The sequence below is a fragment of the Artemia franciscana genome, unplaced genomic scaffold, assembly GCF_032884065.1.
Source record: "Artemia franciscana unplaced genomic scaffold, ASM3288406v1 Scaffold_1188, whole genome shotgun sequence".
Lineage (NCBI taxonomy): Eukaryota > Metazoa > Arthropoda > Branchiopoda > Anostraca > Artemiidae > Artemia > Artemia franciscana.
In genome coordinates this window covers 119,614-137,883 of record NW_027062757.1, presented here as the reverse complement: position 1 = coordinate 137,883, position 18,270 = coordinate 119,614, and the positions used below count along the sequence as shown (strand labels likewise).

At 34.7% G+C, this 18,270-nt stretch overlaps 1 protein-coding gene across 1 annotated transcript; it reads left to right on the top strand.

The window, feature by feature from the left end:
- Nucleotides 1–3,823: 3,823 nt before the first annotated feature.
- LOC136042371 (ankyrin-1-like) lies at nt 3,824–5,827 on the top strand. The gene has a single exon (XM_065727342.1). The coding sequence runs from the start codon at nt 3,824–3,826 to the stop codon at nt 5,825–5,827; it is 2,004 nt and encodes a 667-aa protein (XP_065583414.1).
- The last annotated feature ends 12,443 nt before the right edge of the window (nt 5,828–18,270 follow it).

The following is an 18,270-nucleotide window of genomic DNA, read 5'->3' as shown; positions in this document are numbered from 1 at the left end:
ATAGTTAAATTTAGTTTTTTACAAATTCTTACGTTTTAACAAAAATCACACACTACGGCTCAGCATTGAAAATCGATGTGAAGAAAGGCACAAATAAGTTGCGTAACGATTAGCTCGTACTTTAGGGGGTAGAAGTTTATTTTGTAACCTAATTCGACTATTGGGAAGGGCTGGTTTGGGTAGTAGTGATCGGCGGCTCATATTGGCAAGGACAGATTTTCCAAATTGCAAAATCAGGTGTTCAAGCCGGACTTTAAGCGGAGATCTTAAATCTGGAAGCTATGAATTTTGCATAACTAATAAGAACCACGGAAGAAACTTAATCAACTACTGGTAGTGTTTCTCCAGCAATCACAAGTACGTGTTTGACAACCGAAAGGTGACTTGACCACGCGATATGACAGCTGAAAATATATATTGTCAAATATATAGAAATATTTGTGCAACCACCAGTTTTTTACATTTTAAGCAATTTAACAATAATTTCTTTTTGACGTTAATTGACACTTTGACAAATTTTCTTGAGTAGCAAGCATTCTAAACTTCAACAATTTCAACTAAACTTCAAACTTTTGGTTTTCTGTTTTAAGGTTTTCGAATTGCTTCAATCCATTGTCAAAATATATTGACGATTCTAGGTGGTTACATTTACTATTTGACTTTTTTCGTCAAGTTTTTGCTAATTTTTGTGCCTATATCATATAAAGTGTGATACTTAGTGTAATATAATATCTGACAATATTATATAAAATAATACCTATATAAAATAAAATATGCACGTATGTCATAGAAAATATATCCTATTAAAATAAAGATTTTGTACCTTCATCATATTGGCCAGCAATACATCCACTTTTTCCTTAGAGAGTACTTGACATCTTTTTCGAAATGATTTTTTTGTATTATCAAATTTTTATTTCTAACTAAGCAATTGATTTAAAGTAGCAGGGATCTATTCCTCTTTTTATTTTCTTCTTTCAAACTGTTAAGCAGTAATTTTTTAGCTAGGAATAGTTTGTAAGGGAACATGAACAATTTTTTATATTGAGGAATTTAATAATTTTATCTTAATTTAATAATTTTGATTCATATCAAACATAAAAATTTCATTCGTTTTTAAAAGTTCTATTTGTGTATACCCCTTCCCCAGCGAAAATCATGGATACGGCCTAGGGTGCCCTGCTGATATTCCCTTGGGTCTAGGTAAGTAAACAATTTTTGACAAATATCTTAAAACGAACTTAAAACGAACAGAAATTATTGCGTATATGGGAGAGTTTGCCCCCTCGTCAAGACCTCGCTTTTTACGCTAAAGTTCAAATTTTGTTTCGATTCTTTAAGAATGACCCCTGAATCACAAAGGGTTTAATTAGAATAAATATATCTTTTGAAAGTACTAAAAAAAATTAAAGTGAAGAGCGAGGTTTTGAAGAGGGGAGAAACCTTCTCATATACGTAATACTTTCTGTTCGTTTTTAGTTTTAATGCTGCTTCTTACTTTCAATTTAAACAACTTGTTTTATTTTATTTTAGTTTCTGATCGTCTTTGAATAATCCTGGCAAATCCGACGCCCCCTTCATGGAAAATTTCCTCCCCCCATGAATAATTCTTCCATCGAAAGATCCTCCCATGGAACCTTCTCCCCCAATCCCCTGCCAGAAAAATTCTCTCCCCCAAAAACGTGTGTATACTTCCCAATAACCAATACTATATGTAAAAAATGGTAAAAGTCCATAACTTGCAGCCCTTCCCCCGGGGGCTGTGGATGATTAAGTCAATCTCAAAGACATAGTTATTAAATTTGTCGACTATGCTGAATAAAATGGCTATCTCAAAATTTTGTTCAGGTGACTTCGGGAAAAAAAGTGCGTGGGAGGGGGCCTAGTTGCCCTCCATTTTTGGTCACATAAAAAGGGGACTAGAACTTTTAATTGCCGTTCAAATGAGCCCTCTTGCGGTATTCTAGGATACCCGGGTTGATACGATTACTCCTGGGAATAAAAACACGCATCTGTGATCGTTCTTCTGGCAAAAAATACGAAATTCCGCATTTTTGCAGGTAAAAGTTTGAAACCTCAACAATATGGTTGTCTAATACGATAAATCTAATGGTGTGATTTTCATTAACATTCTATGACTTTTACGGGGTGTTTCCTAAGGATCTAAAAATTAAAAATAGTTTTCTTTCGAAAATCAAATTTCAGTTCGGGTTTGTAAATGCATTCCCCTTAAGAGTTTATTTGCCCAACCCACGCCAAGTAAGTGTGATTGAGATAACATTTCATAATTTTATGACAATACTAGCTTTCAATTTATGCTTAAAATGAAATCAAAAGCATCATAGAGTAAAAATACTTTTTTTTACAAAGTGAAATATTCACTTTAAACAATAGCAGCCATCGGAAACATTGTTAAATTATTTAGTTTAATTATTTTTTTCTAAGTTTAAGTTTAAATTAGGTTTAATTAATTAACCTTAGTTCAGTCTATTGTATTAGATATTGTTAATGATTATACATAAGTATTATTGACTAAAGACTAAGCTTCATCTCTTTCCCTTTGCTACCTTTAGGTAACCGACAAATTTGTTTTTAAAAATAGTCTATAAATTTGAAAAAAAAACTATTATAAATGATCTTTAATCGTTTCATTTTGTCCTGTTGGTTCGAAACTTCACTTACATGCATGGATAATAAACAAAATGAAAACGTGGTTTTCATTTTGTCAAAAAGCGGTTGGCGTCTATAAAATTCTGAAAATTTACTTTAAACAATTCTAAACTACTTAATTAAATCAATCTTCGAAACACACATTTTGTAAAGGAATTATATTAACTTTAGATAAGCAAAACAGAAAACATACATTATCCTTGTTTTGTTAAGGAATTACAATCAGTAACTAATTCAAACTCGAAACGAACAGAAACAACCACAAAGAAAAGTACGGCTAACTTCTCTTATACCTTCTATAGACCAGAACATAATTTGCACTTTACTGAAACTAATCTTTAGTTCAAGGTACTTGTTTCTATTTCTTAACAGAGGCAGTTTTATGGGGAGGGAGCAGAGGGGGAATTTGTCTGGGGCTGAGAAATTATTAGGGGCGTAAAATTTCAAAAAGAATAATCTAACGGTTATCAATCTGTTGTTTTTGAAATTTTACTTTTCTTAAAATAAATTAGAGGGCATAGTTAATGCATAAAAATAATTAATGAATCATTAGTTAATTAATAAACTAAAAACTATGATACAAAAATTTCGGTAGAAAAATTTTGGAATAATAGGAAAATTCAATACATACGAAAAAAAGACAGATGGGTAACACAGACGTATTGGTGTTCATTTTCCCCGCATAATTTACATTTTTTAAGCTTGAAGGTGGAAAACGAGCAGCAATCAAGGAAAAAACTTTTTTCTTGCAAAACTGAAACATAAATTTTTATTAAAAGTGATTTACCAGTTATAATTATATTTAGTATTAAGATAATTTATTTTAAAATAAGTACAAAAAGTCGATCAGAAGCAAATCAGTTTTCAGTGGATATCTAATAAATTTTAAATGGTAGTCTACAGTACAGTTTTGAATAGAGGTTTTGAATAAATAATCCAAAACCAAGTATGACGTCATAGTTAACTTTATTTCAGTCGAAGGTTAAATAAATTACTTTTAGAGCTGACGTCACCAGAAAGGCTGACGTCATGTTAAACTCAATGACGTCATTATTAGCATAAATGGATGAAGTGTATTGCTCAGAGCCTCAGTACAAAAATATTAACGCTAGATATACGTTGTTGTGAACTTTGCTTAAGAAATAGATATACTATGATGAAGTTTGAAGACAATGTTGAAAAACTGCCCAAGTTGCACAGAATTTGTTATAAAGGGAAACTGAAGGAGCTGCACGCCATCAAGGAAATAAATGCAGAATTAGAAATGGTATGTTCTAACAAGGCCACGCCTTTAATTTACGCTGTGTATAGCAAATTTGCGCTTAAATTTGTTAAATATCTTCTTAGAAAAGGTGCAAACCCTAGTTACCGCTCCTATGGACCATTTGAAAACAACCTCCAAAAACGTGATGGTGGTCAAACACCTTTACACCATGCTGTTAAGATAGGAAGAGCTGATTTGTGCAAGTTACTTATTAAATCCGGTGCCGAATTAGATGCAACGAATGCATATGGTAAAACACCTTTGGTTACAGCTATAAAAGACAATAATTCGAATCTAGTCGAAATTCTTTTGGACCGTGGAGCAAATCCAAACTGCGGGGAGTGTTTACACCTTGCTGTTCAGAAAGGAAGAGCTGATTTGTGTAAGTTACCTATAGATAAAAGGAAATCTAGTGCCGAGATAGATGCAATGAATGCACATGGTAAAACACCTTTAGCTATAGCTATAAAAGCCAATAATTTGAATCTAGTCGAAATTCTTTTGGACCGTGGGGCAGATCCAAACTACGGGGAGTGTTTACACTATGCTGTTGAGAAAGGAAGAGTTAACATCTGTAAGTTGCTTATTGATTTTGGTGCTAAGCTAGATGCAATGAATGCAAAAAAGGATACACCTTTACTTATTGCTATAAGAAATAATAATTTGGAACTAGTCATATTCCTTTTGGACCGCGGAGCAAATCCAAACTGCGGGGAGTGCTTACACCTTATTGTTCAGAAAGGAAGAGCTGATTTGTGCAAGTTACTTATTAAATCCGGTGCCGAATTAGATGCAGCGAATGCACATGGTAAAACACCTTTAGTTACAGCTATAAAAGCCAATAATTTGAATCTAGTCGAAGTTCTTTTGGACCGTGGAGCAAATCCAAACTGCGGGGAGTGTTTACACCTTGCTGTTCAGAAAGGAAGAGCTGATTTGTGCAAGTTACTTATTAAATCCGGTGCCGAATTAGATGCAACGAATGCACATGGTAAAACACCTTTAGTTACAGCTATAAAAGTCAATAATTTGAATCTAGTCGAAATTCTTTTAGACCGTGGAGCAAATCCAAACCGCGGGGAGTGTTTACACCTTGCTGTTCAGAAAGGGAGAGCTGATTTGTGTAAGTTACTTATAGATAAAATGAAATCTAGTGCCGAGATAGATGCAATGAATGCACATGGTAAAACACCTTTAGCTACAGCTATAAAAGCCAATAATTTGAATCTAGTCGAAATTCTTTTGGACCGTGGGGCAGATCCAAACTACGGGGAGTGTTTACACCATGCTGTTAAGAAAGGAAGAGTTAACATCTGTAAGTTGCTTATTGATTTTGGTGCTAAGCTAGATGCAATGAATGCAAAAAAGGATACACCTTTACTTATTGCTATAAGAAATAATAATTTGGAACTAGTCATATTGCTTTTGGACCGTGGAGCAAATCCAAACTGCGGGGAGTGTTTACACCTTTTTGTTCAGAAAGGGAGAGCTGATTTGTGCAAGTTATCTATTAAATCCGGTGCCGAATTAGATGCAACGAATGCACATGGTAAAACACCTTTAGTTATAGCTATAAAAGCCAATAATTTGAATCTAGTCAAAATTCTTTTGGACCGTGGGGCAGATCCAAACTGCGGGGAGTGTTTACACCTTGCTATTAAGATAGGAAGAGTTGATATTGTTCCGTTTCTTGTTCTTTGTGGTGCTAAGCTAGATGCGATGAATGCAAAAATGCATTTCTGCATTTTCTGCTTTGATATTGCTATAAGAAATAAAGGTAGAAAACGAAGGAGAAATGCAGAAGAGCATGAAAATTTAATATTGCAAGAAAAGATGGATCTTGATAATGCAACGTCAAGAAAGTGTAAAGTTTCAAAAAGAAGTGAAAGGTAAAATGGTCAGATTAAAAAAGATGTCGAATAGCGAAATCTAAAGGGTGGGCGAAATGTGGAGCAAAAGAATTATTCGTCATTTCTATAAACTAACTGTGAGTTCAAAATTGATGGTAGTCTTTTCCAAAAATTATATGTTTTCTGTTTTTAGTTTGGCTGCTTATGGCTAATAAATTGCTTCTTCATTAGTATTATTGTTTTGCAGTTTTGATATTTTAGGTGTTTAATTAGCTTTTATCTGCTTTTGATCTTTCTACTTTAGATTATTTTTTCTTCCAATAAAGGTATATTCATTTTTAAACGCGCTAATGGCTCTGGAAGATTTTATTTTTTTTACAGAAAGTTAGAAAATTCGGCATCAAGACGAGTATTATGAGCCTCAGCTAATAAAAAAAGACAATTGACCTTTTTCGGCAAAATATTTATTTTCAACTTTTCCCTTTGCATAATTTTTTTTATGCTTACAAATAAACGTTTTTGGAAGAACTAACATTTTGGATACAAAAATTTTGTCGCCTTATCCTTTGCCTAAACTTGGTTAATTTGGTTTGTCCTTCCTAGGTAGTTCCAGAAAATTTCAACTCTTGACTCTAGTCGTTCCCAAGATATTGCAGATAACCTATTTTCATAGTCTGGATGATTGTTCAGTTATTGCTGGGCCAAGTCACTCCTTACTGTTGGAAATCTTGCGTATGTCCTTGGTTTAGAAAATAGCTAATTACAAGCTATTTCGTTTGAAAAAGTGAATGAATCTTTTGCATTGCTAATCTGATACAAGCTCCTTTACCCTTTATTAAATAAAATAAAAAACGAGTTTTTGCAACTGAAAGTATGGTGCAACATCAAAATTAAAACAAACAGAAATTATACGTATACGAAGGTAGTTGCATATTCATAAAAACCCCCTTCTTTCTCTAAAGTTTGGCTTTTTATCCGAATTCTGTAAGAAAAAATCCCGAAACACAAAGTCCTTTAAAAAATAAGCTTTTCTAAAATTTCTAAGAAATTTTAGCTGAAAATCCCCCCTCCCCCCACAAAATTTCTTGCGGAGGATACTGGGTGATTTTTTTTTTAGCACACTTTTATTTGGAAAACACTTTAATTGCTGATTGTTTTTAAAATAACGCCGGAAATCCTCCATTCCATGGAAAGTTCTTCATGAAATTATCCCCCAACCCTTAGGAGAAAGATACTCCCGCAAAAAATTCCCTCAGTAAAATTCATCTTGTGGAAAATCCCAATGAAGAATTTAACCCATGGAAAATCTCATGGTAAAATTGAACTGGCAAAGAGAAACTACGACAAATAAACAGAATTTCGTATAGGAATTCGGAAAAATTCCATTGGAAAGTTCACCCCACAGAAACTTTTCAACAAAATAAGTTTTTCAAAGAAAAGTAAAGAGCTGCATTAAACCTAAAGCGAAAAGAAATAAAGTCAAATAATATTCCAACGTAAAACTACCACAAGTCACCGTCAATAAATAAATGAAACCCAAAATGAACAGAAATTACAATAAATAAACGAATCAAACTCAATCCAGGCAAAAATTAACATGGGTAAGGCCTTTCCATGCCTTCACAAAACCAGAATATAATTTGCACTCTACTGAAAACCAAATATATTTGAAATGTTTTTACTTTTTGAGTTTAATAAATAGAAAATTATTTAAACTTTCAGATAAAAATCAGTATATCTGTATTAAACTTTTTTTTTTCAGTACAGAGTAAATTATGTTCTGGTTTTGCTTATACACAGGGACATAAAAAAGAGGAACAAAAGTCTCTTTTGGGTGGGGGGGGGGGGCAATTTAAGGGTTATGTGGAATGAACTATCTGTCAATCAAAAGTTGAACAGGGACAAGAATGTATAAGAAGTTGAATATTGACTTCAGCACAAATACTCTATGATGTATGCATGAGAAGATAAAACAAACTACTATGGTATAACTTCATTTGATTCTCTTCCACGAGCATTTAGGCTATCATTAAGTGATTAAGTTCCTACTTATCACAGAACTTACATGTGCCAACTTGGCAAAAGGGGTATGGTTTAAAAACCCTCTTTAGAGAAGCACCTTGTGATGAATAACTCTGCTAATAAAAACATATAATAAGAAGGTTTTTCTTTTCTTTTTTTATTACAGGCTTCGCAGCTCCATCACAGGTGATTATATGTCACTAGTCCTGATAATTACCTACCTCTACCGTCAAGCTATTCCATGTGGCAACTGGTTGTCGGGAAAAACTCGTTTTCATATATTTTTGGTGGGGAGTACCTTTCTCAAGGTAGACCTGACGAGCTGTACTCCGGCGAGTTGATCGCAAGGGCTTTGCTCTGTCAGGAACGAGCTCCTCTGATCAAGGGTTATACATGTATCTTTAGAAAACCGATATAAACGTGACGTCAAAGCGTTCCTGGATTAACTGTGGGGTTTTAGCTATCGTGCTGCTAGAGGTTGACGCACGAACTGCTCGATTTGAATCCATTGTAGTGAAGCGATGTGGCTTTTTTGGGCGCCACCGAAGAGAGGACATGCATATTCTATGGTAGGTCTGATGCACGAAATGAATAGTGGCAGAATACTCATCAGAGAGGAGAATTTTGCATCTTTGGATAACTCCTAACTTCTTGGAGCAAGAGGATCTAAAGAGCTAAAACCCCATAACTAAAATTCTGATGGCAGGCTTGCACTAAGCTTATGAAATCATTTCTATGATAATATATACTTTATTGACAACAATGCTTGAGAGGTGGTATTTTGGCACTCCGCTATTAACAGTATCAGTAATTGGATTTTTTCTTACCTTAGTTGCAGTAAAGGTTACAATAAGAGTTGCGTGACCAATAGCTCGAGTTTCTATTGCCAATGTTCAAATACTTACAGTGGGCAGGCCAGTGGGCGTTCGTTTATTTTGAAGAGCCACTCCTTTTGATGTCAACTGCTGAACTGGAGCTGAAAAAAGCAGATACAAAAATAGTAGCAGTACATCGTTTTATGACTATTCTATCAAAACAAATTAATTAGATTTTACAAACATAAATTTTAGAGTAAATAATATGCTTCTACTATTACAAACAATGCACTACAGCACCTAGCCGCCTGAGGCAAACACAGCTACCTAATCAAGGACTATTTTGACTATATAGACTATGCCAAGGAATACGGGAAACATATAGTTGGGCCTAAGAAATGTCGACTTCATTCTGTTCACTATGGAGATCGTCTGAATCAGAATCACTGCTGCTACCGCTGTTAGAGCTGCTTCTTGACCCGCTACTTGAAGATTCACTTGTTGAGGACAGTGCTAGAAGACCAGTGGGATTGTACTTAGCAGAATTTTCCGTATTCTTTATGTTATGTTAGATTGTAAAGCAGGAATAGCGTAAGTAAAGCAGGACTTGTCTTAAATAAGCGGTTTTCCTATCTGGGCCTTCTCAGAATTAAGAGAGATAAAATACCCCTCAGAATTCTTATCTATAAAAACAGTTGCACATATATCGTGGGAATTTACAGAGAGGTAGGACATAAGACCAATTATAGCAAAGTACAACAAAGTCCTTGTATACTGTAAGATCTATTATAACAAAACTGATTTTAATTTTTTTTTTGTCAATCACTTAAGCTTGAATTATCTTGTTTCGTCTAGTTTGTTTTTCATAGTGAAAAAAAACAACAACAAAATTTAATTAACAATAACAAACTTTTTCTTATAACTGAAGAGAAAATCAATACAAAACCAAAACTACTGCTTCTTAGCACATCAAATAAGCCGACTAGCGGTAATTGCTTATATTTGATGCCTATTGTAGGTCATCATTTTGAAGACAAATATGAATAGACGGTGGCTAGGTAGTATTTAAACTATGAACTAGCCTCTTGAACTTGCCTCATAGCTCAAAATTATCAATGCAATGGGCAAGGCAGCATCCAAGGTTTTTTTTCGGAAGGGGTTTTACAAAATGATGTTCTTTCAAGGGGGCTACACAAAAAATGCTCTAAACACATAAGAAATTCGTCTATATTCATTGTGTTGCGAGATCAACACTTTGGTTTTGTCCCGTTTTTTTCTGCCTCCGATCTCAGCTTATTCCTGGAAACTGGTAAGGGTCTAACCTGTGTGGTTTTTACGGAAAGTGTGGACCTCAGGCCGGATTGATGAATATGACATTACATTTTGGAAAGCTCTGCAAAACTCTTGCCTGGGGCCAAAAAGGATAGTTTTTGCTTGTCCACGAGCCAGAGCCTATGGTGTGCGAGGCGAAGTGGAGTTACATAGCCTGTGTCAGAGAGGAGTATCTGAAGTTGTGCAGCCAAGCTTTCGTTTCATCAATCCATGTTTCTGCTTTCCAGTGGAAAGCTCCGTTCTAGCAGGCAAGCAGGCAGGCACCGCTTTCAAATTGAAGATGGACTAAAATCTATAAGTGTTAAATATTTGCGACAGTTACCCAGCCCCAGAGCCAATATATCTTCTTTGTGTGATAAATAGAAAAATTTACAGAAGCAAAAATGTGGTATTTTCCCGCGGGTCCAAAAGTGCTGCCATCTATTATTTCTTCCCATTTGTTTTCGTGATTTCAGCTGGGTTTATCATTCGGTTTTTCAGACTTGGGATTGTGGTAGAGAAATGGTATCAGATGTGCCTAATAAACTTTAAAAGTTCTCTCATTGCTGAAGAAATTGGAGCTTATCCTTTGCTCCTTTCTAAGTGGTGACGTTAAAAAGTTGGCCTACGGCAAGAAAATCAACTTTTGAACTAAGACATAAAGAATTTTTTTATGGCAATCGATAGCTCTTGATGAGCTGATCAAAGTATATGACATCCATATTTTGGTACAAAAATTCCTCCATGAGGTATACCAGTTTGAAAGTTTCAAGGGGTTGACAACTTCACTAGTAAGGTACACACTGAAACGAAATCTAGGCCGATGCAAATTGTGAGACATATATAGGAGTTGTAAGCAACAGTAATAATCACCGTCGGCAATGAGGGGTTAGCAATTTTTGCTAGTTGGTGTATTTATTATTTGTTTCCAGAGTATTTGATGGTAAAACCTATTTGGTTCCTGTGGTAAGACATGTAGGGGACTTGTAAGTAATAATCTGCTGTTAAGCTACAGTCAACTTCAGCGATGAGGGGTTCGCAACTATGCTAGTTGGCGTGCCAATTTATTTGTTTCCAGTGAACTTGATGCCTATCACGGGAGAGGGACTTATACGCAAGAGTCGGTTCGCTTTGGGCAAGAAACGGCTGTTAGCTCATAATCATCTTCGGCAATGAGGGGTTTGCCACTTTTGCTAGTTGGTGTACCTATTATTTGTTTCTGGTGTATCTGATGGTTAAATCAATTTGGTTCCTGTGGTAAAACATGCAGGAGACTTGTAAGTAATAATCGGTTGTTGGGCTACAATCATCTTCAGAGATGAGAGGTTTGCAACTTTTGCTAGTGGGTGTACCCATTTATTTGTTTCTAATGAACTTGATGTCTATCACGGGAGAGGGACTTGTAAGTAAGAATCTGTTCACTTTGGGCTAGAAATGTGTGCAAATTGGTGCACATTGTATTCGATCTCTTTAAATCTGACAGAATTAAGTGTTCACGCAACGGGTACAAACGATAACGTAAAAAAATGAGGTAGATTCGTGATAATTAGTGTCATCTATGGTATTTTAATCCTGAAAAGTTACGGATAGCTTTATAATACCAACAAGATTATATAAGACATTGTTCCAAGTTTTCATCCGTCACGATGTCTACGATTGAAAAAGATAAAGTTCAACTGGCTGCAAAGTCAATTTAGTCCCTTCTTTCGATATTATTTTGTAGTTGCTGTTTTTTCAACGCTGAGGATTAGCCTTTGGTCATGGGATAGCTCATTGCGTTTTTGTTTGAACATACCGTTTTAAGTTCGTTAGGCTGACAACTTCATCATTTAACCGATAGTGAAGAAACAAGCACAAACGAGAATATAAAACAGTGAGATAGTTTCGTAATAATTAATAAAATGCCATCTATGGTATTTTGATCCTGAAAAGATAGCGTTATAATACCAACTAGATAATATAAGATATTGTTCCGAGTTTTCAATCGTCACGATGTCTACGATTGAAAAGGATAAAGTTCAACTGGCTGCAAAGTCAATTTAGCCCCGTCTTTCGATACTATTTTGTTGTTTTTGTTTCAACGCTGAGCCTTTGATCATGTGATTACTGATCGATAGCAAAAAAAAAAACAAAGTGTTACTCTCGCAACACTTTAGTCGGCGAAGCCGGACAAAGATTGCCGCTATACTTCACGCTGCCTGGGCAACGTAGGTCTAGTTTTTGTTATGTTTTTACGAGTCGGGAAAACTTTCCGGGGGGTTTCAAACCCCTTAAGTTCCCTCCTGCATATGGCCTTAACTATGGGCAATAATAAGACTTCTGGAGTTTATATTAAGGTTGATTAACTCTTGATTTCGAATATTACTTAAGTACTTTTCTTCAATTAAAATTGGTATCGGCCCTGGGGGATCGAATCAGTCAAGCTTCTATTTTATATGGATTTTTAAACTAGCTTCCAGAACTCCGTTACAAATATTTTGGCATGGTATTGGCCCTGGGGGATTGAATCTGTCAACCTTCTATTTTCTGTAGATTTTTTAATCAACTTCCATAACTCCGTTACATCATTCACCCTAAATTTATTTTTGGAAAGAATATTAGCTGAGGAATTGAATGGTACTATTCTTTTGTTATTGCAATGTTTCCATCAAAAGAATCCACAGAACAAAATGTTACCATCTATAGCAGACTTCAGCAAATCTAGTTCAGCAAATCTAATTTACGCACTTATTTTATCCCTATTTACTAATTTATTTGACTTTTTTTAATTTACTAAAAAAGTTCTTGGTTATTTTAATTCTGCCCTTCAAATTAATGTATCTTTAGTCAGCTGTTTAGTTCATATTCTCCTGCTCTTATGTATGTTATGTTATACTCTTGACTCCGATTCTTTTCCTAGGGGTTAGTATTCCATAAGTCGGATTAGTTTGTTTAGTTCATAGTCTCCTTCTCTTATGTATGATATGTTATACTCTCGACTCCGATTCTTTTCCTAGGGGTTAATATTCCATAAGTCGGATTAGTTTGTTTAGTTCATAGTCTCCTGCTCTTATGTGTGTTATGTTATACTCTCGACTCCGATTCTTTTCCTAGGGGTTAGTATTCCATAAGTCGGATTAGTTTGTTTAGTTTATGGTCTCCTGCTCTTATGTATGTTATGTTATACTCTCGACTCCGAGTCTTTTCCTAGGGGTTAGTATTCCATAAGTCGGATTAGTTTGTTTAGTTCATAGTCTCCTGCTCTTATGTATGTTATGCTATAATCTCGACTCCAAGTCTTTTCCTAGGGGTTAGTATTCCATAAGTCGGATTAGTTTGTTTAGTTCATAGTCTCCTGCTCTTATGTATCTTATGTTGTAATCTCGACCCCGAGTCTTTTCCAAGGGTTAGTATTCCATAAGTCGGATTAGTTTGTTTAGTTCATAGTCTCCCGCTCTTATGTATGTTATGTTATCCTATCGACTCCGAGTCTTTTCCTAGGGGTTAGTATTCCATAAGTCGGATTAGTTTGTTTAGTTCATAGTCTCCTGCTCTTATGTATGTTATGTTATACTCTCGACTCCAAGTATTTTCCTAGGAGTTAGCATTCCATAAGGTGGATTAGGAGTTTGTTTAGGTAAGTAGGTAGGTATGTATGCGTTTATTTCATCCAAAAAACTACTAAAATTGTACTTACAATCAACAATATGCTGGTCAATTGAGGTACCTTAATGTCCCTGTTCAGCAGCAGAACCACAACATATAAATGACAACTATTCATTCAAAATCAAAGAAATACGCAAATAAAGAAAAAAAACAGACTAAAAACTAAGCAATCTCTGAACAGCCATCTCTCATTTAAAAAAAAAGAAAAAAAAAGAAAAAAAAAGTTTAACCAATCCAATTTACAATTTATTCAAAAAGTAATTTTTTTCTTGCTTTAAATAACCTAAGGTTTTTAGACCACCTAACACTCTCTGGAACTGAGTTCCAAATATCAACACCTACATGTTTAATCATAAGCCCAGATCTTGTTGTATTCCTGATTTCACTAGTAAAATGTTCAGTTCCTTGTAGAATAATCGTGATAATTTGAATTACATCGATAAAAACTTCTAAAATACTGAGGAGACAATCCATTTAAAACCTGGTATACAAAAGTTAAAATCATCTGAGACTTAATAAAATCCATATTCAAAATATCTGAATCCCTAAAACAATCTCTAGTACTACCACCCGCAAGATACTCACCGAAACTTCTAATTGCCTTATTCCGCATAATCTGGACCCATTTCACGAGACTAAAAAAATTGCTTGCATACAATGAACAACCATACACTAGATAAGGATGAAAAATTGAATAATAAATTACTTTCAGAACATGTAGAGGAATTTTTTTTTTATGAAATCTTCTTAAAATACCAACTCCACGAGCCAATTTTGAAGATAAAACTTTGCAATGATGAATCCAACTAAAATTTACATCAACACAAAATCCTAGATATCTACACTGAAAAACCTGACTAATGGAAACAACTCGTAAAAGAACACTATGATAATTATTTACAACTTTATCAATACGACTAAAAATCATATAATTAGTCTTCTCAATAGTCACTGCAAGAACACTGTGCTTTGTGAACTGAGAACTTTGTACTCTTATGTATGTTATGTTATACACTCGACTCCGAATATTTTTCAGAGGGTAGTATTCTATCATGTAGATTAGGAGTTTGATCAGCTCCACCTCTCTAGCTCCTAAGCAAGCTAAGATGTACTCTCGACCTAACATATGTTGTATTGCATCAGCCATAATTGGAGTGTATTTAATCTAAATAGAGTCTTGAGTGCACAAGTATTAACAACAGGTCCCAATACTCAAACATCAGTCATACATGGCGTTGGTATAAGAGAATCAGAGGGACCTTCATGACGCACCTTTTCCTCGTAGGAGAAAAAGCTGGAAAACTCAAAACCTAGTAAGTCAACGTCCAAACGGAATCTTTATTTCAAATTTAGTTTTAAATTTCTGCTATCCAAAATCAAAACATGTAATTTTAGCAGTTTTCAGCTAGATGTGGGATTTAAGCACCATCTGACAATTTAACAGGGCACATGTTAAAGGAAAAGTAAGAAAAGTAGGTGCATCAATTTACGAAAACTTCTATATAGCAAAATGTATTTTTATATATCTAGCGGGGGGTAGTTTTGTCGTTTTTCGATTCTTTTTTCCCAACAGAAATGCCAAAAAACAGTTTCGCTGGGAAATACAAAGAAATTTAATTTTCAGATGATTTTTTTTTTGGGGGGGGGAGGGTCTAAAAGTAAAAGTAATTGTATGCTACAATTTGAAAATTTCCCATGTGTATTTTCTACAACAATGTTGTGTTTTTGTTTGTTTTCAATTTGTAACATATAGGCCAGCACCTCCTTCCCCCCTATAAAATTCTGGACCAAATCTCTCATTCATACCCCTTTAGAAACTCTAAAATTCAGGACCAAATCTCTCATTCATACTCCTTTAGAAAATTTTAAATTCAGGACTAAATTTCTCATTCATACCCCTTTAGTAAATTTCAAATTAGAAAAAGATTTAAAGTTAAGTCTTATAGAGTATGGAATTTAGCAGTTAAATTCTATACTCTATGGGATACGTGCTTTTAACACACGTCGAATTATTTGTTGTTGTGGCAAATAAGAACTACTCAGAGTAGAAAAGTTTCTTTTTGAATTAGCCAATCGAAATCAAATCTCTATTACTGGTTTATATGAACCTTGGGTTCTTGAACTCAAAAAACCAAAAGGGAAATCCTTGTTAAAAAAATAACTCTTGGGAGTGGAAACTAGACAATGTATCATGATTGGGAAATACCAGTAGTATTGCAACATTTTCAGTAGAGGTCACCTGCCCAGGTCAACTGCCGAGTTCTTGTTTTAGAAATCCAGTCTTAAACTTATATTAGCGCGACGCAGGCAAAAAAGGTAATCAGTTCTATAGTTGAGTTTTAGCGTTCATGTGCACCCTTTCATGCTATAGATTATTGAAGTTGTCTTATCCAAAGTTGTATGTAAGTCCGAAATAAAAATTATTGTCTTTAATCATTTTGTCTATGTACTAGGGCATCAGGTACAGTTGCTCTAGTCTTCAGGCACGGTCACAAGGGAATCTATACTGTTTAGGAGACCTGAACATTAGAGAGATGATTCTGTCTCCCAGATTTCTCGTGATCATTCACAGAGTCTTCTTATTCTGTTAATAATTTAGCTCCCATATCTCATACTGATATCAAGCAACCAAGACCTAGAAAAGTCCAAATTACCTAGTAGAAACAATCCTCCCTTAACCTAAACACCCACAAAAATTTTATATAACCGACCCCCCCCCCCGTAACAGTGGCGCAGCCTGGAAAAGAAGACAGTAAAAGGAACTGTAGGTACCTGACACCACGACTGCCTACTAACATAGACAATTATGATTATTTACAAGTTATTTTTGGATTTTTAAGTGTAGCGCAATTTTATTTCTAATTTTGTGTTTTTTTATATACGTATACCCCATTTAAAAATAATCAAAATCATTAATAATTTAAATGAAATATCAATAAAATTTAAAAACTGTTAAAAATTATTCTATACAGCATACCTTCAACAAATCTTAGAAAAGGAACCAAACCAAAGTAAATATGGCGCTGGAACAAGATGAACTATTAAAAGCGCAACAAATTATTGCAACTTCGGTAGAAATTGCAAAATCCTTACCAGAATATGAGGGGATACGGATGTGGATCATTTCAACATATGCTTAGGACAATTTGTGGAAATGACAAAAATTGACTTTAAAGTATTAAAAAACATGCTACTCTTAAGGCTAAAAGGGCAGGCGCTAACATTTTAAAAACAAATTGAAAACACAATAGGCACAGAAGCCACCTCAACAATTAACTCGATAGACTTATTGCAAACGGCCTTTCAGAAAAGATTCATTGACACTAGTTCTCTAAATAAACTAAAACATGGCCTAGTAGCATTTGAACAGACTCAAAACTTAAGGAAATATTTTATTTGTATAAGATTAGAATCGCAACAGAAGCGCGATATGGTCCGGGTGAAGGAGATTTATATGAAAAAATAATACTTAACGCATTTAAACAGGGAACTCAGCCCAAAATTATATTGCCTATTAATAGGCAAAAATGTTGATAACTTAGAACTGGTAGTTCAAGAAGTAGAAAGAGTCGTAGAAATAGATTCAATTGTCCTGCAGCATCAAAAATTATCAATAAATGCAGTAGAAAATAAAACCCCTATAAAATCAAGAGATTCCTCTCCGCGATTTTTCTCCCGAGAATCATCGCCAAAACCCATTCAAACAGCCACACCTCCAAGACAAGTACGTTTTGCCCCCTATAATCAATTGAGAGCACAAACCAATAATGAACCACTAAGGTGCTACACCTGTAACTGGTTAAGCCATATAGCAAGAAATTGTTTTGTAAACAACAATTATCAACCTAATTTTAGGGGAACGAGCAACCGTTTGTCCAGGGGGACAAACTATAGTGGGAACGCCCCCAGAGGTAATCGGGGGAACACCTTTTTAACAAGAGGTAATTACCAAACCCAAAATCCCAATTTCGAACGCAATACGAATCAGTATCGCGGAGGGTATCATGGAAGGACAAATCAACCTAGTAACGGTTGGAATAGAAATACAAGAGGTAGTCATATCATCCGACGGCAACAATATAAAAACTCCACCTCAAATAATAACAATAGGAAGAACGCCTACGGCCAGGTTTCCATTTGATATAGTTTCTTTTGATTTATATGGTACTAGCAGAAGAAACAGGCATAAGCTATTCTCTAGTATTTTAAGCATATACACAAAAGACAATCGAAGAGATTGGCACGTAACCTTACCATATTTAATAAATTAAATTAATACAGCTTACTCCCCAGTTATACTTGATAACCCATTTTATATATTATTCGGACGAGACTTTAGAATCCCGTATAATGAAATTATAGAGTCAACACAATACTATAATTACCCTGAAGATTATAAACAAGAATTTATCAATAGAATGAGAAAAACTTATAAACTTGTGAAACAAGAAATAGAAAAATCAAAAAGGAAACAAGAGGCCAAAAATATGCGAAATGTCAAAGGTGAACTTGATTTTCAAGTAGGGTATTGCGTTTACTCAAAAAATGAAAACAAAGTGGACAGTAAAAAGGTTCTCTGATCGATAGTCCGGACCCTACAGAATAATTAAAAATATGATAATAACGTTACATTTAAACTATTAAAACCAAAAACGGGAAAAATCTATAAAACACATGTTAGTCGCATAAAAAG

Excerpts from the sequence above, each read along its gene's own strand:
- LOC136042371 (XM_065727342.1), top strand. The coding sequence starts at position 3,824 with ATGATGAAGTTTGAAGACAATGTTGAAAAACTGCCCAAGTTGCACAGA.